Here is a 24,539-nt window from a genome sequence, read left to right as displayed (position 1 = left end):
CCTAGGGCCAATTTTGGGTATTATCGTTTTTTGAGGTTTCGCGCGCGCACGCAATTTTAAGGCTTGACATGTTTAGTGTCTTTTTACCCGACGTGACCCCATCTTTTATATTTTACCAAAAAATTGGGTAATAATAAATGTTTTATCATTTAATATAGGGGAAACTGTTTTTTTTTTTTAAATTTCGGTAATTTTTCCTTAATATAGTAAAAAAATAAAACCCCCAGTGGTGAATAAATACCACCAAAAGAAAGCTCTATCTGTCCCCAAAAAAGGATATAAAATTCATTTCAGTACAGCGCTGCATGACGGAATAAATGTCAGTTAAAGTACCGCAGCGCTGAATACTGAAAAATGGCCTGGATGGGAAGGGGGTTTAACACCGCGGATGTCAACTGGTTAATATATTCCTTAATAGCCACAAAGGATATCAATCCACGTTTTGTCTTTGTGAACCCAAATATTACTTTGTAAACGTAGCAGTGACATCATCACTTAGCTGCACATAGCTTGTGCAGACATCACATCTGTGGGAGTGTCCCAGCAGGCCCAACCCACTACGGGCTATCTGCAGAAAACTACAGGAGGGGCGGAGACAAGACCAGTCACCTTGCACAAGGAGAGAGAGAGCAGCAGTGACTGGTCTTTATTACAGGAAGCTCCTGCACAGAGGGAAAGTTTCACACCGGATTACTGCACAGATATAGAAGGAATACACAAAGCACACCAGGATTCAAACAGGAATACACATGCCTCTTATATTTAGACAAGGTTTACTCATTCCGGAGTTCAGCTCACTTTTGTCTATTGCCATGTAAAGCAATAGCATTCAGCAACTGTACCTGATCCCATGGCAGCGGATATGTTCTTCTAATATAATTAATGCTGGTTTTCAAAAAAGGTGTCCAGTGTGAATCTTCTGATACGTAGTGATATTTTCCTGAAGAAAGCAAGTGAAACATTAATGATACAAATATAATTATTAAGACCAATTCCGTGACGTAATATTTATCTAAAGCAGCCACTCTCAGTGTAACATAATCACTGCAATGACCCCATTATACATTTACATGACCTGGGCAAACTCCAGCCCTCCAGCTGTTGTGGAACTACATATCCCATGAGGCACTGCAAGATTCTCACAGCCACAGGCATGACTCCCAGAGACAGATGCATAATGCCCAGCCCTAGACATGTGCACCAGCAAAAAATGTGTTTAGTTTCGTTTCGTTTTGATTCGGATTTTGCGTTATTTTGTTTTCCGGATTGAATTTGTTGCGGGATTCGGATTTGGATGAAATTCGTTAGCGGTAGTCCGGTCGAAATGTCGTTTATTGGACGAAATTTCATTAGCAGCAAAGTGACATTAGAAAAAAAAATGTTTTTTTTTTTTAACAGTCTGCAGAAGATGAAAAAAAAAAAAAGCGTGAGGTTCCCCCCCAATTCATACCAGACCCTTTATGTCTGGTAGGAATGTTAGGAGGGACCCTCCCCCAAGTTAAAACAAAAAAAAAAAAGTAGCTAGGGCCACAAACAACATGTGACTGGCAGGTAGGTCCCTGGGGGCTGTGGGCAGATAAGCTCATAGGTCAGGGCTGGGTAGACATGTGCGATTCGTTTCGTTCCGAATCGAAAGACCAGTCACCCTGCACAAGGAAAGGGAGCAGTAGTGACTGGTCAGTATTAAAATAAGCTCCTGCACTAAGATAAAGTTTCATACTGCACAGATCTGGAAGAAATACACAAAGCACACCCAGATTCAAGTAAGAATAAACATAACTTGTATTTAGACAATATTTGCTTATCTCAGAGTTCAACTTTAGAATGTATTGCACATTTTGGTTAGTGTTAGCCTTTAGGCTTGCTCCACTTACCTTGCATACAGAGGCCCTGATAAAAGGCGTCAGGGTATACACTGCCAGCCTGATATGCATCAGGATGCTTCTGGAGCAGCTGGTAATATGAAACAGACATAGAGAATTATACATAATAGTAATTCTTTGCATTAAGTCATATAAAGCCTTTCTAAAAGGGGCAATGCACTTTGTTAGACTCCTAAACATGCTTCTGTTTTTCCTACTGGTTTTTATCCAGTATGGTCACAATGTCTCAGGTTAATTCAGAACCCATCCACAGCTAGTCACACTATCCTCTATCACTTATGACAACCAACCACAGATAGCCACAGTGCCCTCTATCACTAACGATGACCAACTACAGCTAGCCATAGTACCATCTATCACTTACGGCAACCAACCACAGCTAGTCACATTGCCCTCTATCACTTATGACAACTAGCCACAGCTAGCTACAGAACACTCTATCACTTACAACAACTAACCACGGCTAGCCACAGTGCCCTCTACCATATACAACAACTAACCACAGCTAGTCACAGAATCATCTATCACTTAAGACAACCAACTACAGCTAGCCACAGTGCCCTCTATCACTTATGACTACCAAACCACAGCTGGCGACAGTACCCTCTATCACTTAAAACAACTAATCACAGCTAGCCACAGTGCCATTTATCATCACTTACGACGACAAACCACATCTTGCCACAGTACTCTCTATCACTTATGACAACCAACCACAGCTAGCTACAGTACACGCTATAAACTTATGCCAACCAACCACAGCTTATTCACAGTACCCACTATCTCTTACGACAACCAACCACAGCTATCCACACTACCCTCTATCACTTATGACAACCAACCACAGCTAGCCACACTACCCTCTATCACTTATGACAACCAACCACAGCTAGCCACACTACCCACTATCACTTATGACAACCAACCACAGCTAGTTACAGTACCCTCTATCAATTACGCCAACCAACCACAGCTAGCCACGGTACTCTCTATCACTGTCGACAACCAACCACATCTTGCCACAGTACCCTCTACTACTTACAACAACCAACCACAGCTAGCCACAGTACCCTCTATCACTTACGACAACCAACCACATCTTACCACAGTACCCTGTATCACTCCCGACAACCAATCACAGCTCGCCACATTACTCTCTATCACTTATGGCAATCATTTGCAGCTAGCAACAATGTTTAGGTCTCTCCAAATCTCTCTTCAGAGCCAGCTATAGCCCCCTATTCCTTCCCATATCCACTTGTACAAAGCTGTCAGGTCCTGCCCCTGCAGAACCATTTACAATTTAATCTGCATTCTCTTCTGCAGTTTTGTTTAAATGATATGTGGAGAGAGCAATTGGATGTGTGTAAGGGCTCATTTACATCATGTGCGCTGGGCTGGCACACTATAATCACAGTAAAAGATACATTGGTTCCACTGTTCCAATGCTGTGTTGGTGTGTGCTGGGTGAGAATAGGACGTGCTGCATTGAAATGCAGCGCAGAGTGTTACAGCACATCCCAAAACACTGCAAACGCAAAAAAAAAGTACTTTGGCTCCTGCTGTGAGAAAAAGAGAAATGTATAATGCAAAGCACTTTAAAACACACACACACACTTTTAACGTGTTAGTGCTCACTTAACGCAATGCACGTGCTGCCTTGGAGGGTGTAACAAGGTCTATGGCTCTACTTTCCCTAGTAGTATGATAACAAATGTTCTGTTCTCTGATTGACAGAAACGTTTAAACGTAAATTAAAAAAGTTAAATGACCCTTACCTAAAAACTATCAGGGCTATTCACAAAATGGTGAAGAGTTTGGAGAAGGCAGGAGAAGTGAACAATCTAGGACAACATAGCTGAACTGGAAAATAAGCTGAATTGGAGAATTTTTCAAAATCAGCTATTTTGTCCTAGATTGTTCACTTCTCCTGCCTTCTCCAAACCCTTCACCCTTTTCTGAATAACCCTGTAAAAATGCACATAACGCCATATAGGAAAACTATGATGCCAAATTCAGACATTTTAGAACTGTTATGTTAATGGGGAGAAAATGATGTCCTGTGCCAGTCCATATTAAATTGGCAACAGTCAGATTTTGCACAGCCTCATGAAAATGCCCCTTCATATATGATCATTATAAGACCACTTACACTGAATATTCAGATATATTAAACTGCAACTGAAACCAAACTTTTTTTAGTTTTGGATAGAGTGGAGAGTGATAACAACACCTGTCAGGTTTTTATTGTGGTCTATGTTCCTGTTAGAATGATTCACCCTCTCTATTTGTCCTGGTGACCTTTATCACTGAAAGTGAAGGAAAATGCCAAATCTTGGGTTGCTATCAGAACAGGAATAGATGGGAAATCTTCCAATGTGGACTCTAGTTCTGGTGATCCTGCTGACCACCAGGGATTTCCCTCTCTTTAGAGGCATTTCCTCTCACTTCCTGTTGTGGCTGTTGGACAGGAAGTGAATAGAAATCTCACCAACGGGAGATAGATGGCAATAAAAACGGACTGGGGTTATTAGCCTGTCTTATTCTATACAAAATTTTAAAAATTGGCTGGAGTTCTACTGTAGAGCCGTGTTTCTGTCTCCTGATGATAAAAACCAGCTGATGAATCTGCTGGTATATGGGTACCTCTAGTACAGTAGCTCAATAAATAAATAGGATAAATGTACCTCTCTGTAGTTAACTTTTCTCTCATTCTGACTGAAATACTCCAGAGCTCTGTGTGCTAAAAAAAAATCAAAGAAGATAACATTTTCACAAATCTCATTTAGGCCCCATTCCTGCCTGAGCATTTTGAAGCTCGAGTGCCTTCAAGGCGCCACAAAACTCAACAGGAAGAAACCCAATGTTTTCACTGGCCTCTGTTCACACCTGAGCATTTTGTCTCTTATAGCAAAACGTCTGTAGCTCAAAAACATACATGAGCTTCTTTTGAGGCCAGGTTCAAGTGTCTTGGCATGAATAGACTTCAATGGGCGCACCAGAAAAAAGATTTAATAACGCAGATTTAATAATCAAAAGTCTACCTGCCATCAATGATTTTTTTTACAGGCTTTAGATCCAATTCTAAGTAGTATTAAACTCTCAAACCTTTTTTTCAAAAATGAATCCAGATCAAACAATATAAATATATTAGGGCTGGTACTGATTAAAATTTTTGTGTTCGATTAATCGAATTTCTTTTAATCGATTAATTTCGATTAATTATAATGCACATACAGATCCAACTACATTGGCCTATACACATACAGCTAACTAACCACGGCTAGCCACAGTGCCCTCTACCATATACAACAACTAACCACAGCTAGTCACAGAATCATCTATCACTTAAGACAACCAACTACAGCTAGCCACAGTGCCCTCTATCACTTATGACTACCAAACCACAGCTGGCGACAGTACCCTCTATCACTTAAAACAACTAATCACAGCTAGCCACAGTGCCATTTATCATCACTTACGACGACAAACCACATCTTGCCACAGTACTCTCTATCACTTATGACAACCAACCACAGCTAGCTACAGTACACGCTATAAACTTATGCCAACCAACCACAGCTTATTCACAGTACCCACTATCTCTTACGACAACCAACCACAGCTATCCACACTACCCTCTATCACTTATGACAACCAACCACAGCTAGCCACACTACCCTCTATCACTTATGACAACCAACCACAGCTAGCCACACTACCCACTATCACTTATGACAACCAACCACAGCTAGTTACAGTACCCTCTATCAATTACGCCAACCAACCACAGCTAGCCACGGTACTCTCTATCACTGTCGACAACCAACCACATCTTGCCACAGTACCCTCTACTACTTACAACAACCAACCACAGCTAGCCACAGTACCCTCTATCACTTACGACAACCAACCACATCTTACCACAGTACCCTGTATCACTCCCGACAACCAATCACAGCTCGCCACATTACTCTCTATCACTTATGGCAATCATTTGCAGCTAGCAACAATGTTTAGGTCTCTCCAAATCTCTCTTCAGAGCCAGCTATAGCCCCCTATTCCTTCCCATATCCACTTGTACAAAGCTGTCAGGTCCTGCCCCTGCAGAACCATTTACAATTTAATCTGCATTCTCTTCTGCAGTTTTGTTTAAATGATATGTGGAGAGAGCAATTGGATGTGTGTAAGGGCTCATTTACATCATGTGCGCTGGGCTGGCACACTATAATCACAGTAAAAGATACATTGGTTCCACTGTTCCAATGCTGTGTTGGTGTGTGCTGGGTGAGAATAGGACGTGCTGCATTGAAATGCAGCGCAGAGTGTTACAGCACATCCCAAAACACTGCAAACGCAAAAAAAAAGTACTTTGGCTCCTGCTGTGAGAAAAAGAGAAATGTATAATGCAAAGCACTTTAAAACACACACACACACTTTTAACGTGTTAGTGCTCACTTAACGCAATGCACGTGCTGCCTTGGAGGGTGTAACAAGGTCTATGGCTCTACTTTCCCTAGTAGTATGATAACAAATGTTCTGTTCTCTGATTGACAGAAACGTTTAAACGTAAATTAAAAAAGTTAAATGACCCTTACCTAAAAACTATCAGGGCTATTCACAAAATGGTGAAGAGTTTGGAGAAGGCAGGAGAAGTGAACAATCTAGGACAACATAGCTGAACTGGAAAATAAGCTGAATTGGAGAATTTTTCAAAATCAGCTATTTTGTCCTAGATTGTTCACTTCTCCTGCCTTCTCCAAACCCTTCACCCTTTTCTGAATAACCCTGTAAAAATGCACATAACGCCATATAGGAAAACTATGATGCCAAATTCAGACATTTTAGAACTGTTATGTTAATGGGGAGAAAATGATGTCCTGTGCCAGTCCATATTAAATTGGCAACAGTCAGATTTTGCACAGCCTCATGAAAATGCCCCTTCATATATGATCATTATAAGACCACTTACACTGAATATTCAGATATATTAAACTGCAACTGAAACCAAACTTTTTTTAGTTTTGGATAGAGTGGAGAGTGATAACAACACCTGTCAGGTTTTTATTGTGGTCTATGTTCCTGTTAGAATGATTCACCCTCTCTATTTGTCCTGGTGACCTTTATCACTGAAAGTGAAGGAAAATGCCAAATCTTGGGTTGCTATCAGAACAGGAATAGATGGGAAATCTTCCAATGTGGACTCTAGTTCTGGTGATCCTGCTGACCACCAGGGATTTCCCTCTCTTTAGAGGCATTTCCTCTCACTTCCTGTTGTGGCTGTTGGACAGGAAGTGAATAGAAATCTCACCAACGGGAGATAGATGGCAATAAAAACGGACTGGGGTTATTAGCCTGTCTTATTCTATACAAAATTTTAAAAATTGGCTGGAGTTCTACTGTAGAGCCGTGTTTCTGTCTCCTGATGATAAAAACCAGCTGATGAATCTGCTGGTATATGGGTACCTCTAGTACAGTAGCTCAATAAATAAATAGGATAAATGTACCTCTCTGTAGTTAACTTTTCTCTCATTCTGACTGAAATACTCCAGAGCTCTGTGTGCTAAAAAAAAATCAAAGAAGATAACATTTTCACAAATCTCATTTAGGCCCCATTCCTGCCTGAGCATTTTGAAGCTCGAGTGCCTTCAAGGCGCCACAAAACTCAACAGGAAGAAACCCAATGTTTTCACTGGCCTCTGTTCACACCTGAGCATTTTGTCTCTTATAGCAAAACGTCTGTAGCTCAAAAACATACATGAGCTTCTTTTGAGGCCAGGTTCAAGTGTCTTGGCATGAATAGACTTCAATGGGCGCACCAGAAAAAAGATTTAATAACGCAGATTTAATAATCAAAAGTCTACCTGCCATCAATGATTTTTTTTACAGGCTTTAGATCCAATTCTAAGTAGTATTAAACTCTCAAACCTTTTTTTCAAAAATGAATCCAGATCAAACAATATAAATATATTAGGGCTGGTACTGATTAAAATTTTTGTGTTCGATTAATCGAATTTCTTTTAATCGATTAATTTCGATTAATTATAATGCACATACAGATCCAACTACATTGGCCTATACACATACAGCACAGCAATGAAGTAATAAAATGAACTGGGATCACACTAACCCAGCACGATATTAATCTCACATGCCCCACTCAATATGGCCGCCACTTGAGTGGGGCAACTCAGAATAACAACGTGCTGGATTAGTGTGATCCTAGTTCATTTTATTACTTCATTGCTGTGCTGTATGTGTATAGGCCAATGCCTTGGCTGGCGCTTGTGCAGAACAAGTTTCTTGGGCAAACCTCTTAGTTGTAACGAAACCGGAAGTCAGGCGGTTGCAGAACTCGTTAAGTGTCGACAGATCACCGGCCCAAGTGGCTCCGTCGGCAAACGAAGGGAAGGGGGAGGAGTCAGATGACGTCACGGACATCGCCGTCGCCGGACTCCTCCCGCCTCCCCTTTGTTAGCCATCACGGACATCGACGTCCCCAGACTCCTCCCCCCTTCCCTTTGTTAGCCAACAGAGCCACTTGGGGAAGGGGGGAGGAGTCCGGTGACGTCGATGTCTGTGAGGTCACCGGATCTCCGACGGAACTCCCGTGCCGGCGGAGAGGTGAGTACTGATCAAAATAATTTTGATCGATCAAAAAAATTAACGTTTAATCGAGGGATTAATCGTTAATTTCCGCAGGCCTAAAACAATTTATTCACATTTTTACTTAAGCATTTACAGTCATAATTTTTCCAACTCTCGCGGCTTCCCTGAACTTCCTGCCCAGTACAAAATCACAAGAGACAGAGCAGTCTCCAGCAGCCATCCATCTACTAGGTGAAGGAGGGAGTTGGGGGAAGCTGGGAAGCAGCTTGCCCTGCTGTGCCTTTGTGTTTGTGACGACACAGAACTTACAAGTACACGCAGAGGTGGCTTCATAGGACCCTGCAGGGGAAAGGAGACATCCAAAAACTGGACATCAGAGCCAGTGCTCAGGGGATCATCTGACTCTGCAGGAAACTAATATTTTTAAACATCAAGGAGTAGCAGCCATTGTATGTGACTTTATCAGCCTTTGAAATAGCTTAAAGCACATCTAAACCCCAAAACAATATTGTAACATAGTGCAGCTAACCAATCCTTGGATGTGATGACTGCATTACTTTTATTTTTAAGGCTTTTTTCCTTTTATTTTCACCTGGTGATCCGGCCAGTAACACACTTCCTCTCTTAGGGTGTCTCCACTCTATGGAGGAGCAATGTAGTCACCCTTGGACAGCAGCATGGACTTTACTAACAAATTAAAGGCGAACTCCAGATAACACTTTTTAAGCAGTTACAGTTTTATTTTCCTTTTGGGATAAATATTTTACATAAATAAAAGATGAACATTGTAAGCACCCCTGCCAGTGGTCTCAACCCTCTATCTGCCACTATTGGTGGACATCTTGATCTGTTAAAGGAAGCAGAAAAATAAGACTTACTGGCTGGCTCAAAAGGTGAAAATAAAGGAAAAAAAGAAAACGAATGCAGCAACCACATTTAGGGTATTATATTACATTTTTGCTTTTGGATTTAGATACCCTTTTAAAACCTTTAGACTTTAATATCCTTATCAAGTGGACTGATGCTTACTAAACAACAACAACACAATCTATTTATAGGGAAGTAATATGTTTTTAAATTGTAAGCCCTCATGGCCAGGGCCCTCTTTATCATCTTGTCTTTAATTGTATTGTAATTGTAACATCTTCCTTATATTATAAAGCGCTGCGCAAACTGCTGGCACTAAATAAATCCTGTGTAATAATAATAATATAGAAGTTTATGTAAGTTCTGTTTCCCTGGTACATCACTGTTTCCTAGATGGTGCCAGTTTAATTGTCAGATATTAGACAGACAGAGTAGTCATTTCACTTACCTATCTCTATGTGTGTTGAAAGACCACACGGCTCACTTTGTTGTAGCATAAAAAAATAAACTGCCAAGAATGCAATGTATACAGCCATCCTTTTTAAACTGTCATGCCATGTGTCATGACGGGTGAAAGAGCTGTACACAGTTAGCCGAACAACCTTTGGAATTTTGTGTGGTTACAGCAATATTGACAGAAAAGTTTTTTAGTATTACCAAAAAAAACCCTGCATTATTTTGTTTCTTTTGATACAACAAAATGGTTACTGAGCTAGCTGGGGTCTCCCAGGGAGTACAAGCAGTGTATTAACAGTGTGCTGGCCAACCTTTAGTAAGGTAAAAAATCATAGACATATTTTAGCATTTCCTAACAGCATCTTTAACTCTTCAAAGGTACATGTAAGTACTTGCTTTCCTTTTTTGAAGCCAGTATAGCTACTTTTACATTGTGACAGGTTTACATTAAGGTACCCATAGATACTGGAAGACAGTCTTCTACGGTTGTATTTGTCTTTCTGGGACAGGTGATGATCTAAAAAAAAAAAAATCAGAGGTGCCTTGAAGCAGCAGTGTGGCTTCCCCATATATTTGCACATGTGTGCCACTAAAACCTCTGGTCGTAACTTAAGTAGTTAAAGTAGATTAGTAAGGTTTTTTGTAGGCTAGCATAAAAGTGTGCTGGAGACCTCCTCTGTTTTGTATATTGCCCTGCCCATCTTTCCCTGTTTGCTATTGTTAAACAGATCTGAGAGGCTGCCATATTTACTTTTTGGGATTTGGCGCAGACACACACTGGAAGTCTTCAGCTGCCTTTTAAAGTTAATGACTGGGCTTCTGGTGTGTGTCCATGCCTTTAAAGAGGATAGGGATTTCCCCAGGTGAGCCTGCTCTCTGTTTTGCATTGCTATATATGTTTCCATAATTGGGAAAATAAGTGTAGAGTTCGGGACCACACTCATCAGATGTGACATGGCAATGTAGCTTCCTCATATTTTTGCAAATGTATGCAACTAAAAAAAACCCCTGCATTCTGTTTGTACTAAGGTAATGATCTAAAGTGGTTGGATGATAGAGTTAGTCTAGTAAAGAGGTCTGTGTTAATGGGCTTTGGGCTTGTGTTGATGGACAAATGCAGCTTGCTTTTAGATGCATTCTTCTTTCATTTGAGATCAGTTTGAGAAGTTCATTGACAATGCATTTAACCTCCAGTTGCCTCCTTCTGACCTGTATTCCATCTCCTTCTAAACTGCATTAAACTTTTTTTGCATTCCATTAGCCTCTATGGGTAGAGATGCAGTTTTGATGAAACCCATTGACAGAGGTCCTAACATTTTATATAGTTAAATAAATAGTGCATGTTTATAATGGTCTGTACATTAGGGCAAATAAAGGAAGATGAGGAGAAAACAAGGATTGATAATAGGTAGCACAAGAGGACCACTTAGAAGCAATGAAAACATACTAACTCAGCCTTTCTCAACCAGAGTTACATGGAACCCTAGGGTTCCTTCGGCAGTTGCCAGGGGTTTCATAAGTAATCTGCCATTTCTGATTACTATTAACAGCATTCTTCCCACTGTCCACCAATGTAAGGGGGCCCTAAACTGCCCACCAATGAAAGGGCCACTTCTCCATTGATCATCAATGTAACTAAGTACTTTTCCACTGACCACTGATATGAGGAAAACTTCAATGTTCAAAGTCTGAACTACTTTTCTGGCCATTATTAATATTTGTTTCTTTTTATTATCATTGCTGGAAATAATTTTGTCATATAGACCAGCCAAATATGACTAGTATGCCATTCCTATATTTACATCCACAACTAACTGTTCGCTGTGATATCCTCTTGCATTGGACGTGAGGACACCAAAGGACATTGCACATCTGGAGAGGGGGAGAAGACAGGTGAGCGATGATTGTCGCGGGATTTTACATCCTAGACCAAAACGAATACTTAACCCTTGTAGTGTGGGGTAGCTCCACTGCAAGGGTTAATTTTCTACATGCCCAAAGTTCTTCTCTAACCACTTTAAGACCACCACACATACATATATGTCCTCATCCTGCAGTGGTTTGTACCAAGATCATGGCTGCTGATGCATCTTTTTTTCATCAGGTGATGCTTGTTAATTACAAGTGATCTGGGTGGCTGTACACTCCTTTGGGGTGCCTGGTACCATTGCTGACGGTGTCAGGATGGAGAATGGAAGCAGACCGAGGAACGTCTGTTCCCTGATCTGCTCTGTGATGAGGCAGGGAGAGCTGTCAAGCCAGCTGAAGTGCGGGTTACACAGGCGATCAAGCACATTGCTGCGCTTGATTGTCTGTATTGGAAGGCAGGAGAGACATCTGGGGTATAATCAGCGGCGTATCTGCTGCGAGGCAAACAAGGCGTTTGCCTGGAGCGGCAGATTCGCTGAGGTCTCGGGGTGTAATAGACCCCAGAGGTCTCCATAAAGAGAAACTGTCACCTTAATTTGCTATGGCACAGGGGCTTGTTAGGCCCTTTGTGAGAGCAATAAAGTTAAAGTGAAAAATGTTTTAAAGTGTTAAAGTAAAAAAAAATTACATTAATACATTTTAAAAAATTCAAACCAACCCCTCCGCTCCTGCCATCTGCATGCGAATAAAAATGTGTGCGTAGGACGTGCATGTAAACAACAATTTTGTCACACCGGTTGGGTGTCCCTGCTAACGCCCAAGTGAAAGCAATAATTCTAGGGCTATAATTTGCTGTTAACTCTAAACTAATGAGCAGTAAAGGCTTTTAAAGTGTTTTGAGTACCATAGTTTTTCTCCATTGCACAGGCGCACACAATTTTCACCTGTGACCTGTTTTGTATCTGCTCAATGTGACCCCATCTTTTATTTTTTTACCAAAAATGTGGGTATTATATTGTGTCTGTGTGCACTAAAATTTATTTCATTGTTTGGTGGTTCAGATTTTAACATGTAAAAATGACAAAATTATTCTAGTACTAAGTACTAGTACTAGATTGAGAAAGCATTGTATGCACTGGAATGGTGAGAATGATATGCAGTTGTTAACCACCCACCACCAGGTGGCGCTGTCATCGCTTTGCTAATTTATTAGCTCATTCATTGCACAGTACTCGTAGACGAGAGACGTGATTGGAGGGAAGAGGTGACTCTAGGACGATGATTGGACGAGAACGGAGGCTGGAGCGTGATGATTGGAAGCGTGCAGACCCATGGGGTGGTGATTGGTGGAAACCGATGACACACCCCCTACGCACGCTCGGTGTCACGGCTCTTAGTTGTCAGTGCAGTGAAGGGACAACGGGTTTGTGCTGTCATTTGTATTTACCCTTTAGCTCGCCAGCTCCCTGCATTGTACTCCTATACATCTATCCTGTACATTGTTTTGTCTTTGTACAGTGATTGGCCATTGTAAGTGCATTTTGTGTCCTTTGTGCAGGGCTACTGGGCAGCATTCTACTCCCCTGGACCTGATCTCTGAGCAGTGTCCTGATAACCTTCAGTAATCATTAAGCTGGCTTTTCATCTGAAGAGTGCATTACATTTAATGATTACTGATTTTTACTGCATGTAGTCACCTGTTATTGTGCACCTTGTATATTCCATTTCCTTTGCTGGCCTTTCCTTTTCAGTATCTCGGGTGATGTTTTCACATGTACCCTCTCCCAACATCCTAAGAGTATTATACAGGATGTCCTCCTCTTGTGCCAGTGTGTTGCCCACCTCCTTGTTGCGCTCTACAGCCTATATTGGAGGCTCTTGGATTAGTTCCTCTGATTCTGCTACTTTCCCAGTGCTGGATCCTGCCACTGGCACAGAACTGGTTCAGGTTACTGACTGCGGGCCTGCAGAATGCAGGGAGGCAATAAAAGCTGCTTCAGGGGCATTCCAGACCTGGAAAGAGGTGCCCAGCAAGGTGAGCACATAGCCAGTATTGTGTCTTCCACTAAAAAGACCTTAGTTCCAAATCCTGTATTGAGCTAATGAACTTGAATTGGTTGTCTTTGATATAGTTATGGTTTCACATTTATTCTTTGAAGCTGTATAATAGTCAGGCTAGTCATTAGAGATGTTTGTGGACATGGTGCAACCTAAATTCGCCCAAGCCCGTGCAAAAGTGACACCCACCTCCTGATGCAGCCGGGGCATTCTTCGCCCCTTTATTATGTGGAGCTGCAAGATGCCCAGGCAACTGATTTGGCTGGTAGGGGGTGGGGGGGACACAATTTTGCACGGGCTTGGGCGGACTTGGTTAACTACTAGTCATTCATCAGTAAATGAAGAGGCCATTGTACGGGAGCAGCTTTTATTCACTATTGTTTAGTAAATACTTTCTTTTCAATAATTATTGAAAAGGCATTGCATAGATGTTACATAGCATAACCAAGTCGACCATGCATGGAACCAGCCTAACAATGCTTATAGCCAGCGTGGGAATACAAAATGATTTCCTGCTTTGCCAGTCGCAATATTAGCTACCATCCAGTAAAAGCAGTGGGGACAAGGAATAGAAGAGCTGAAGAAACTATACAGCAAACATACCAGATAAGTAAGAAATACAGTTGGGGAGAGTGGGCAAGGGGGAGAGGTGGTCTGGTGGAATGGATGGGTAAGAAGAAGGAAGGCAAGCTCATTGTGGTTGGGCTCTGACTTTTTAGGTCTAAAATGGAAAAAAAGTGTAACTGAAACCAAAACCTTTTTTTTGTTTTGGATAGAATGGAGAGGGATCAGAACACCTTTCAGGTTTTTATTGCTGTCTGTGTCCCCATTAAGGAGACTCGCCCCCTCTGTATGTCCTGATGACTGTTATAAATGAAAAAAAAAATCCCAAATTTTGGGTTGTCATCAGAACAGGAATAAATGAGAAACTAGCTGTAATGATCCTGCTGACCACTAGGAGTTTCCCATTATCTTTTGTTGTGGCTTTTGGACAGGAAGTAAAGGGAAGTCTCCCCAATGGGATACAGATGGTGTAAAAAAAAAGTTGACCCTTACCCCTATAACCCTCCCTTACTGTATCAAAAAAAGTTTTGGCTTCAGTTCTACTTTAAATTGTGAATAGAGAGCGGTCAAAATCATCCAATAGTGTGTCATCTAGGGCTCTTAGATTTTTTTGGAATATAGGCAACCTGTCATTACAGGTAGAGGCCATTTTCTCATAGGTCATGCAGATATTGACACAGGATTTAGGTTCCTCGAAGGGAATAGTTTGCTTTTTCCAGGACCTGGTGATCGTCTGCTTCACAGTGGTTAAGTCATGGTTAAGTAGATGGAATTCCAATTTAAAAAGGTAAATTGCCACTAATGTTTATTTAAAAGGGCTTCCACTGGAGTTTTTCAGATATATCTGTTTGTTTAATAAGGTGTGGATTCATTGGTAGGTATGTGACCAGAAACATTTGCTTTTAAGGCAATCCAACCAGTTGTATCTGAATGTGTACTCAGCAATGCAAACCTCAAAAAACCAGGAGAGGTAACCTGGGATAGCTCCTAAAAGCTGGGAAGGAAGGAGGTATCATCGCATGAGAAACCTATTGGTTTCCACGGCTAAAACATTGATCAAACTTTTTGCACTATTAAGCCAGATACTCCACCATTCTTTGTGAGAGATAGCAGTTCCTAAGTCCTGTACCCATGTAGTGGTGTAGTTAGGTGCTGAAACGGAAGTCAAGTATTTGTGGTAGAGATGATACCCAGAACATAGGGATTATTAGAACAGGTATGCTCAAACAAGGTAAGCCATTTTGGAGTATTGGTTTGTCAAACTAAAGAGGATATGTAATGTTTGATGTGCACATGACTGAAAATGTATTCAGTGTGTGACTACTAAATGCTTTCAACTAATGTTGGCATAGTATAGGAGATTCATGTAGACAGATGCAGGGATTCTAGTGTATGGAGAGCATTTCTTAAAACAAGTTTAATGGCTTCTGCAGCACAACCAACCCCACTGGCCTCTGGTGTTAGTCCCCTGACAGGAGTGCCCAATCACATGATCCGTCAGTCAAGGCTCAAAAACTTTCAGCCCTAGCAGAATAGTTACAGGGAAAAAGTCTTTGCAATGGCTATGTGTAGAACATGTTCACATCTTTGTGTACACATGTCTGCATACTTTAAATGGACTTCATAAATCTAAAAATCTGTTGTTTAATTTCCCTTAGGAACGAAGCAACTTGTTGCGCAAATGGTATGACCTGATGATCCAGAACAAAGAAGATCTTGCCAAGATTATCACAGCAGAAAACGTAAGAGCCTTGATTAACTTTGGACAACCCACTGGACCTTCTGCCAGTTGATCCTTTCCAGTACTAACAGCTCTACTGATGAAAATATGTGGACAGCAATTGCTGACCTCCTTGTGAAAATGCTAGCTGTCTGGCAGTCTGGTTTTAATTCTTCCTAAGTCTGAGACTGAGAAACTGTGCTGCAAGTGAAGGCAACACCTGATCGTCTTGCTTGTTTAAGGTCAATGAATTTAGATCTTGCTCGAGCTGTTTCAACATAACGAAAAGGCAACTGGCATTTTAGGGGGTGAGATTAGCAATGGCAACACTCCTGTTTTCTTCAGTGCAGGTATTAAAGGGAAACTATAACCTGTTATCAGTGAGTTCAACTATTTAATTCCTTATTGTTACATTTACTTGAAAGTAATTATTTAATCTGACTCACATTTTCACTTCTTGACCGTATCATTAAAGCTGAACTCCGGGTATATGTATACTGTGGCCCATTGTAAGAATTCGCCGTGATGAGCAACTTCTCACAAGGGGGTCACTTACTCAGCACGATAGCCATTCAGAGAACACCTAGTCAGTAAATATTAAGAGTTATTTGATTGGGCAAGGGACAGTGATATCACAATGTGTCCCTCGTCCAATTAGAAAACACCTATTATTCATTGATAAAATTACTCCTTGAGTGGCCACTGTGCCAGGCGAGTGCCCCTCTGTTTTCACAGTGGAGGGTATGCTGCTTAGTCCAGTGGCATACAGTACCCAGAAGATCGTTATAAAGCACTGTTGTAGCTGCATTTACTACATTGTTTTTGCAGGATCCCCGTGGGCCGACCAGGTATAAAACATGTATACTTGCATTGGACCAAGCTGGACCTATGTAAGTCTATAAGTATATATAAATATTTATACCTGTATTGTTACAAGGCAAAAATGTATAATCAGAATGTATGTTCACACAGTAACATAGTTTGTTACACTCGCATCACTTGCCGCATGTGGCCTGTAAAATCCGTTTTTTTTTGTTTTTTTAGGGCAAACCTATAAAGGAAGCACTTGGTGAAATTGTATATGCTGCAGGCTTTCTAGAGTGGTTCTCTGAAGAGGCTCGACGCATATATGGAGATGTAATCCCCATGCAGCTGAAAGATCGAAGAGCTTTGGCCCTTAAACAGCCTATTGGAGTTGCAACCATCATTACCCCAGTAGGTTTTAAGCTGTCTAGAGTATAAAAAAAGTATAACTTTTCAATTAATATTATTTGTAACACGCTGTCATTACCAACATTTTACATTATTAATGTTTCATTTTGAAATCCCTCCTCAAGATGTATCAAAACTCCACTCTGCTCTTATCTGTGCATAAATATATCTGTTTTGTCAATTTCCATCCCTTGGCTGTTCGGGAAGGGTGGGCATAGGGTGCAGTATTATTATCTACCTAACATGCAAAGTGCTGCATTGATATGACTGCAGTGCCCACCACTTGCTCCCATTTTCTCCTTATATACTTTAGCGTGGCTATTCTAGACATGTGAGAAGGGGCTTTGCGCGCCCACTTCACCTCCACTAGAATTCGGCATGTTTCTTGATTGGTATTACTCTCTTGTGGTGTACTGTTACATACCATGTATATATTTTCTGTTGATGTATATTGTAATATTTTCTGAAAACTAAAATAAAGAATTTATTTTAAAAAAGTGATGGCAGTCTTGGCATATGCACTGTTGTGATGTTATGCCAGCAAGCCGTGGTTACTATGGATCTAGAGGAATAGAGCAAAAATACTACTACTTATTTATGGCAGTACAAATATTACTTGCTTTATAGGAACCATTTTGATGTTTGTGTAATGAATCCTTCTTTTTCTCTGCAATCAGTGGAATTTCCCCAGTGCAATGATCACAAGAAAGGTTGGGGCTGCTCTGGCCGCTGGGTGTACAGTTATAGTGAAGCCTGCAGAAGACACCCCACTATCTGCATTAGCACTTGCAGAGGTATAGTTTATGTGAGGTCGTTAGATGTCTTGCCGTGTTTCGTGGCACAGCTTGCTTACTTATCTGCTTTGTATAAATTGCAGCTTGCTCACCAGGCTGGCATTCCAGGTGGAGTGTACAATGTCGTACCATGTTCCCGGCAGAAGGCCCCAAAAGTTGGAGAAATTCTCTGCACAGATCCTTCAGTTGGCAAAATTTCTTTTACTGGGTCCACTGCTACAGGAAAGGTAATATACCTTCTATTACCTTCCATTGATAAAGACAGATGGGTTATGTATATTAATATGTGTTAGAATGCAGAGTATCTTTAACAAGCTAATGGGGGGCATAGTGATAGAACCAAAGGTTATATTTAAGGCCTTGCATAGGTAGTCTTTATTTCATTTTCTGTTACATGAACATGCAATTTCTTCTGAACGTATTTATAAGTTCAAGCTGTTTTTAGAGAATATCTGTAAGAAGAGAAATATAGAGAGAGCTTCTGCTAACTACCTTCTAGAAATGTTTATGTGTCTGTCTCTGGCTTCAGTACTTTGAATCACTGACCTGGAACAAGAGTTCAGTCAGAACTTCTGATCTGCTTGCTTGAGTTCACAGACTTAGAAAATATTAAAGCTACTGGTTTAGCATGACAGCAAGGGAACAAACATGTTTTTAAAGGAGAGGTGACCAATGGCACCCTGCATACCTCTTGAGGTACAGGTGTTATATTATTTAATACTTGTCTGTTTAAAGGTGGACATTGTGGATAGATATTTTCTGATTTTAGATGTGGGAAGCATTATGTGACTGACCATGTTTTCTGTTTTTCCATGTACAGATTCTGCTTCGCTATGCAGCAGATTCCATAAAGCGGGTGTCTATGGAACTTGGAGGACATGCTCCATTCATTGTCTTTGATAGTGCAGATGTTGACAAAGCAGTAGCTGGTGCTCTTGCTTCCAAATTTCGAAATTCTGGACAGGTGTGAGACATTGCTCATGTCAAAGGAAGCCTGCATTGCAAAGGGGGAGGATAGGGGTGGTGCTTTTGTACATGGCTCTTCCAGAAATGCAGGTTCTTTTGAGAGCCCCTGAACCCATGATTCTCACGTTTCCCATGCTCTCCCGCTGCTCAAATCCCTTGGAAATACCAGGGAGCATGTGATTTTCTTCTCTTAGAATGCATTGGTAGGGCTTAAGTTGCCAGCCACCAGGCCAAAGCAATGGTGGATGGTAGAGGCCTGTTAATACTAATACTGTGTAAACTCCAACTTTACCGCCACCACTTTTTCTGTTGACAACTCCAAAAGTTTGGATTTCCTATTACCTTCTGTGTCTGTGATAGTGGTCACCAGCACAATTGGATAGGGTCAACTTACCTAGGAGTCTAAGCCTTCACTACTTTTTTAAAAAGTTTATAAAAATACATTTTGACTATACATACATTTGAATTCTTCAATCTATTTTGAGGTCTTGGTCTAGATCAAGACTATTTAGTTCTCTCCAGTCTTTCCTTCCTTTCATACTATGTACTATGTCTGCAGGTGCTACTACTTGTTATACAATCTTTCTTCAGTTAGTCTAAGGTAGGGCTGCAACAACTAATCGATTTAAATCGATAATAATCGATTTATGAGAATAGTTGGCAACTATTCTCATTATCGATTAGTTGTGTGAGAGAGAGGGGGGGGAGAGAGAGAAAGAGAGAGTTTTTCTATTGCAACCAATCGATTCGTTGAAAAAATAATCGAGCAACTAATCGATTATGAAAATAATCATTAGCTGCAGCCCTAGTCTAAGGTGACAGTCAGTACTCCCATCTATGCTTACCATTCTCATATGGGACTTAAAGTTTTTTTAAGACTTTCACAAAGCTTGCCAAATGCTTTGTAAAAGCTTGCTGTACACACTGCTCTTAAACAAGCTGAAGCCTGTGTGAACAAGGTCTAAGTATAACGTATCATAACTTGTATTTTGTCTCCTACAGACTTGTGTCTGTTCAAACAGATTCCTGGTTCAGAAAGGAATACATGATGTTTTTATAAAGAAGCTGTCAGCACTGATGAAGAAAGATCTGCATGTAGGCAATGGATTTGAAGAAGGCATCACTCAGGGTCCACTCATTAATGAAAAAGCTGTAGAGAAGGTAATTATATAAAGGAATTGAGGCATTTTAAATGTGCTACATGTAGTATAGTTGTTTATATGCCAAGAGGAACACGTTAGAATTAACAATTAAAAACGAACATAGCTGGATGATGGGAGAAACAAGTTGTCAGTTGAATTGTGTCCCAGAAACCTTGATTCTGGGGAATGTCTACTGTACAGACATTGACTCTTCTGAGTTAGAGCTCCCCACATACTAAAGTGAAAGGTGGGCATGTGGCCAACCTAAGAAAAGGCATCTCGATGGCACTGTGTGATGTGTGGGGGCCATGTCTTACTTTTGACTTGGAACAAAATCAACCTTTGATTACTGGGAATGGAAGCAAATATACTGGGAAGTTTTGTTGCCTGCTATAGCCCAGTTGTGTTAATACAAATTGTTTTCCAACTGATGGGTGCCCTTTAAATAGACACATAAGTTGAAACTAGAGATACACCAATACTAGTATCTGTGCCGATACTCCGATACTTACCACCGATACCTGACCTTCCAGTCAGAGGTAGATTTCCTCTGACCGGCAGTGCCACGAGGGAACATGGAGCCGCCTTCCCAGCCCCGATTGCCCAGGGAGCGGACTCCATGCTGTTTGGCTGGCTCAATGCAGATTGGCCGGGAAGCTGGCTTGTGCAAATCAATTTTGATCACCTGTATTTGTAACTGTGTTTTGAAATACCAATTGCATTTTTGTTGTTTAAAATAATGAAAAGCATTAACCTGTTGACCTATAGCTGAGATTATTATTTTCATATCATTCTTCTAAAATCCTAGGTGGATCAGCATGTGAAAGATGCCGTGTCTCAAGGTGCTTGTATTGAAGTGGGAGGCAAACGATCCAGTGTTGGGAAGAATTTTTATGAACCTACTTTGATCAGCAATGTTACTCCACAGATGATTTGCACAAGAGAAGAAACATTTGGACCTCTAGCACCTGTCATTAAGTAAGCGGAGATTACAGTTGGATGCTTATTAGGGGTCTGCCAATTGTTAATGTAAAAACCCTCTTGTCAAGCTTCTTCTTTATGGAGGTTTATACCTTTTTATTGCTTTAACCACTTCTGTCTATAGACGTATTGGTGAACGTTAAAGTGGTCAAAACAAGAACACAGCTTCCGTCTATAGACGTATTGCTGAACGTTAAAGTGGTTAAAACAAGAACACGGCTGCTTTTAACAGCAGGCGATTGCTGTTAATGTACAAGCGATCCGGCGTCTGTACAGCCGCTGGGTCGTTTGTACCATGCGGCTCCCCGCGCACCGCTGTCCCCGTGCGGCACCCGGGAGCGGCTCGGCGGGTCTCCCCGCAGTGATCGGAGAGAGTCCAGCGGCTTCCAGCCGCTGAACTCTCTCCGATCACTGGACCCGGAAGTGATGTGTATTACATCACTTCCAGTGTCACTATTAAAGTCTCCGGCTCTTAGAGCCAGGAGATGAAGCTGGGGAAGCAGATGTCGGCTTCCTCAGCTTCTTTGGAGGACCTATCACACCCTATCTGCTATTACACACGCAAACATGCGTCTGTGTGCCTACTTGCGAAAACGACAACTGCGCTACACATGTTACATATGTAACATGTGTTACACTACACAGGCTATCCCCCCTTTAGTCTATCATGAATGCAGCTGCCAGACTCATTCACCTGACCAACCGCTCAGTTTCTGCAACCCCCCTCTGTCAATCCCTGCACTGGCTTCCACTCGCCCAAAGGATAAAATTCTAAATATTAACAACCACTTACAAAGCCATCCACAACTCTGCCTCCGCCTATATCTCAAACCTCGTCTCAAAGTATCACCCTAACCGTCGGCTCCGCTCATCCCAAGACCTCCTACTCTCCAGCTCCCTTGTCAACTCCTCCCATGCTCGCCTCTAGGACTTCTCTAGAGTCTCTCCCATCCTCTGGAATTCTTTACCCCAACCTGTCCGTCTGTCGCCCACCTTGACTGCCTTTAGGCATTCCCTAAAGACTCATCAGGAAGCCTATCCCATCTCAACCTAACCGCTTAACCATCACATTCTCACACAATTCATCCCCACACAGCTCCCTCCTCATGTATCACTTCCTCCTCCCATTTAGATTGTAAGCCCTCACGGGCAGGGCCCTCCTTACCATCTTGTCTTGAATTGTATTGTGATTGTAATGTCTTCCTTATATTTTAAAGCGCTGCGCAAACTGTTGGCGCTATATAAATCCTGTATAATAATATCGCCATGAGCATCGGAGTGAGAGCATTAAATCTAGGGCCATCAATCACTATTAGCACTAAAATGATGAGCTGAAAAATCATTTAAAGTGTTCCCTATGGGAAATTTGGGGTATTTACTTTTTTTGCGGCTTCACGGGCGAACGCAATTTTAAGACTTGACATGTTTGGTATCTATTTACCCGGTGTGACCCCGTCTTTTATATTTTACCAAAAAATTGGGTATTATATTATGTTTCTGTGCACTAAATTTTAATTTAGTTTATAATTTCCTAAAAAAATACTAGTTTGATAAACATTTGTGCAAAAACCGTGCAACATAAAAAATTGCAACTAGCATTTTTTTATACTACAGAGCCTCTGCTTTCAGAAAATATATAATTGTGAGTCTGAAGCTGTTTTCTAGCCAAAATTTTATATTTTATCATGTGTGCACAAATAGTAAGAAAATGCCCCGGACAGCAAGTGGCTAACTATGTTGGTGCTCTCTCTCTCTCTTTTTTTTTTTTTTGTAAGGAAACAGGAAATTACATGTATGGTGTGTTGCTTTTTGTATACAATGTTTTTCTTTGGTCTTCTCAACAAAATAAATGCTAATTGCTATACTCTCCAATACAATATACATGTATTTGTTGCTATAGTCTTTTCATTTTATTTTCCTTTTCAAACATCCAGATTCGATACTGAAGAGGAAGCCCTTGCCATTGCAAATTCAGCAAATGTTGGCTTAGCAGGTACGGTAAAATGTTAGCAGTTAGTCACTGCCTGTGCCCCAGCACCTTCAGTGACAGCAGCCATAGAGGCTGATTGACAGCATTATAACTCCCTGTGTTAAGCCTACTGAGTGTTTTCCCAGTGCCAGGTGACTGCGTGAGGTTACCAGCTTGAGCCTGTGTTGTAATCCCTCTTTCTAAGCTTCAGCTTATGAAATAGAAAGCAAACTAGCCGGACCATGTGAGCCAATGTTTAGAAGATGAGTTTATGGTTTGTTAATGGGGTATCCAGGGCCGGCCTTAGGCCTTTAGGCGCCCTGTGCGAGAAAGCTTTACAGCGCCCCTCAGTGACCACACCCCTCAGTGGCCACACCCTTTAGTGGCCACACCCCCAGTAACCACACCCATTTATTACCCATATTTTTGGTAAAATATAAAAAGCGGGGTCACGTCGGGTAAATAGACACCAAACATGTCATGCTTTAAAATTGCGCGCACCCGCAAAATCGCAAAAAATTACCATGCCCAAAATTGACCATAGGTGACGCTTTAAAAGCTTTTACCACTCATCAGTTTAGTGTTATCAGTGATTGATAGCCCTACAATTATTGCTCTCATTCCGACGTTCGCGGCGATATGTAACATGTGCGGCGTAATGGGCGAAATCGTCGTTTTCACACGTATGCGCACCCGACGCCTGTTTGCATGCGTGTATGTATGGGGGGGACTTTAAAAAAAATTTAATTCTTTTTTATTTGTAACTTTACATTTTTGGGGGGGAAACTTTATTGCTATCACATAGGGGGGTTAGAAAACCCCCTTATGTGATAGCAAAATATGTGACAGGTCCTCTTTATGGAGACATCAGGGGTCTCCAAGACCCCTAATGTCACCTAGGACCCCCCTGAAGAAGCTGATGAAGCACAGATCTGCTTCATCAGCTTCTCTCCAGCATCTGAAGCTGGAGAGTGACACAAGAATGCGGAAGTGATGTAATATACACCACTTCCGCATTCTGACAGCGGAGAGGGGACCGGAGGGAGCTCGTGTACTGAGCTCCCTCTGATCCCCTGTGACAGAGGCCATATGCTGGTCCCGGGCTCGCACTGGGCACAGCAGAGTCCGGGACCAGCTTGACAGCGGGAGGGGGGGAGCCAGGGAGGTACAGAGATGTACCCTCCATGTTCAGAGCTGAAGCCTTCCTTCAGGTCCCGCGCTGCAAAAACTTCCAACCGGCCAATAGCAGCTGCATACTTCCTCCCAGCCTAGGAAAGCTGAGGTGGGCGGAGGAAGCTGCAGGTGGCCGGAGTGAAGGGAAGACAGCCAAACTAATTCTTCTCCTCGGCTGTAGCTGCAGCGGCCGAGGTGGAGAAGAATCAGTTCGGCTGTCTTCCCTTCACTCCTGCCCGATTGATTTCCCCCCCCCCCCCCCCCCCCCCCCACCTC

At 41.7% G+C, this 24,539-nt stretch overlaps 2 protein-coding genes across 2 annotated transcripts in view; one reads left to right on the top strand and one right to left on the bottom strand.

Moving 5' to 3' along the window:
* The window catches only part of GPLD1 (glycosylphosphatidylinositol specific phospholipase D1), a 34,907-nt gene extending 24,996 nt beyond the window's left edge, over positions 1–9,911 (bottom strand). The window contains exons 1-4 of the mRNA XM_018563785.1: positions 9,808–9,911; positions 7,391–7,446; positions 1,875–1,953; positions 843–940 (exon numbers count right to left, since the gene is read on the bottom strand). Coding sequence (XP_018419287.1) covers positions 843–940; positions 1,875–1,953; positions 7,391–7,446; positions 9,808–9,895 — 321 coding nt within the window. The 5' untranslated portion in view covers positions 9,896–9,911. The remainder of the gene's footprint in view (positions 1–842; positions 941–1,874; positions 1,954–7,390; positions 7,447–9,807) is intronic.
* Positions 9,912–13,437: 3,526 nt separating this feature from the next.
* ALDH5A1 (aldehyde dehydrogenase 5 family member A1) overlaps positions 13,438–24,539 on the top strand; it is an 11,856-nt gene continuing 754 nt past the window's right edge. Inside the window, exons 1-9 of the mRNA XM_018563788.1 lie at positions 13,438–13,719; positions 15,965–16,048; positions 17,071–17,241; positions 17,916–18,032; positions 18,116–18,259; positions 18,853–18,996; positions 20,001–20,159; positions 20,949–21,118; positions 23,056–23,114. Of these exons, the coding sequence (XP_018419290.1) occupies positions 13,447–13,719; positions 15,965–16,048; positions 17,071–17,241; positions 17,916–18,032; positions 18,116–18,259; positions 18,853–18,996; positions 20,001–20,159; positions 20,949–21,118; positions 23,056–23,114 (1,321 nt within the window). The 5' untranslated portion in view covers positions 13,438–13,446. The remainder of the gene's footprint in view (positions 13,720–15,964; positions 16,049–17,070; positions 17,242–17,915; positions 18,033–18,115; positions 18,260–18,852; positions 18,997–20,000; positions 20,160–20,948; positions 21,119–23,055; positions 23,115–24,539) is intronic.

Source organism: Nanorana parkeri, unplaced genomic scaffold, assembly GCF_000935625.1.
Source record: "Nanorana parkeri isolate BGI_ZX_2015 unplaced genomic scaffold, ASM93562v1 scaffold696, whole genome shotgun sequence".
NCBI classification, from domain to species: Eukaryota; Metazoa; Chordata; class Amphibia; order Anura; family Dicroglossidae; genus Nanorana; species Nanorana parkeri.
This window is presented reverse-complemented; position numbering and strand designations above follow the sequence as displayed.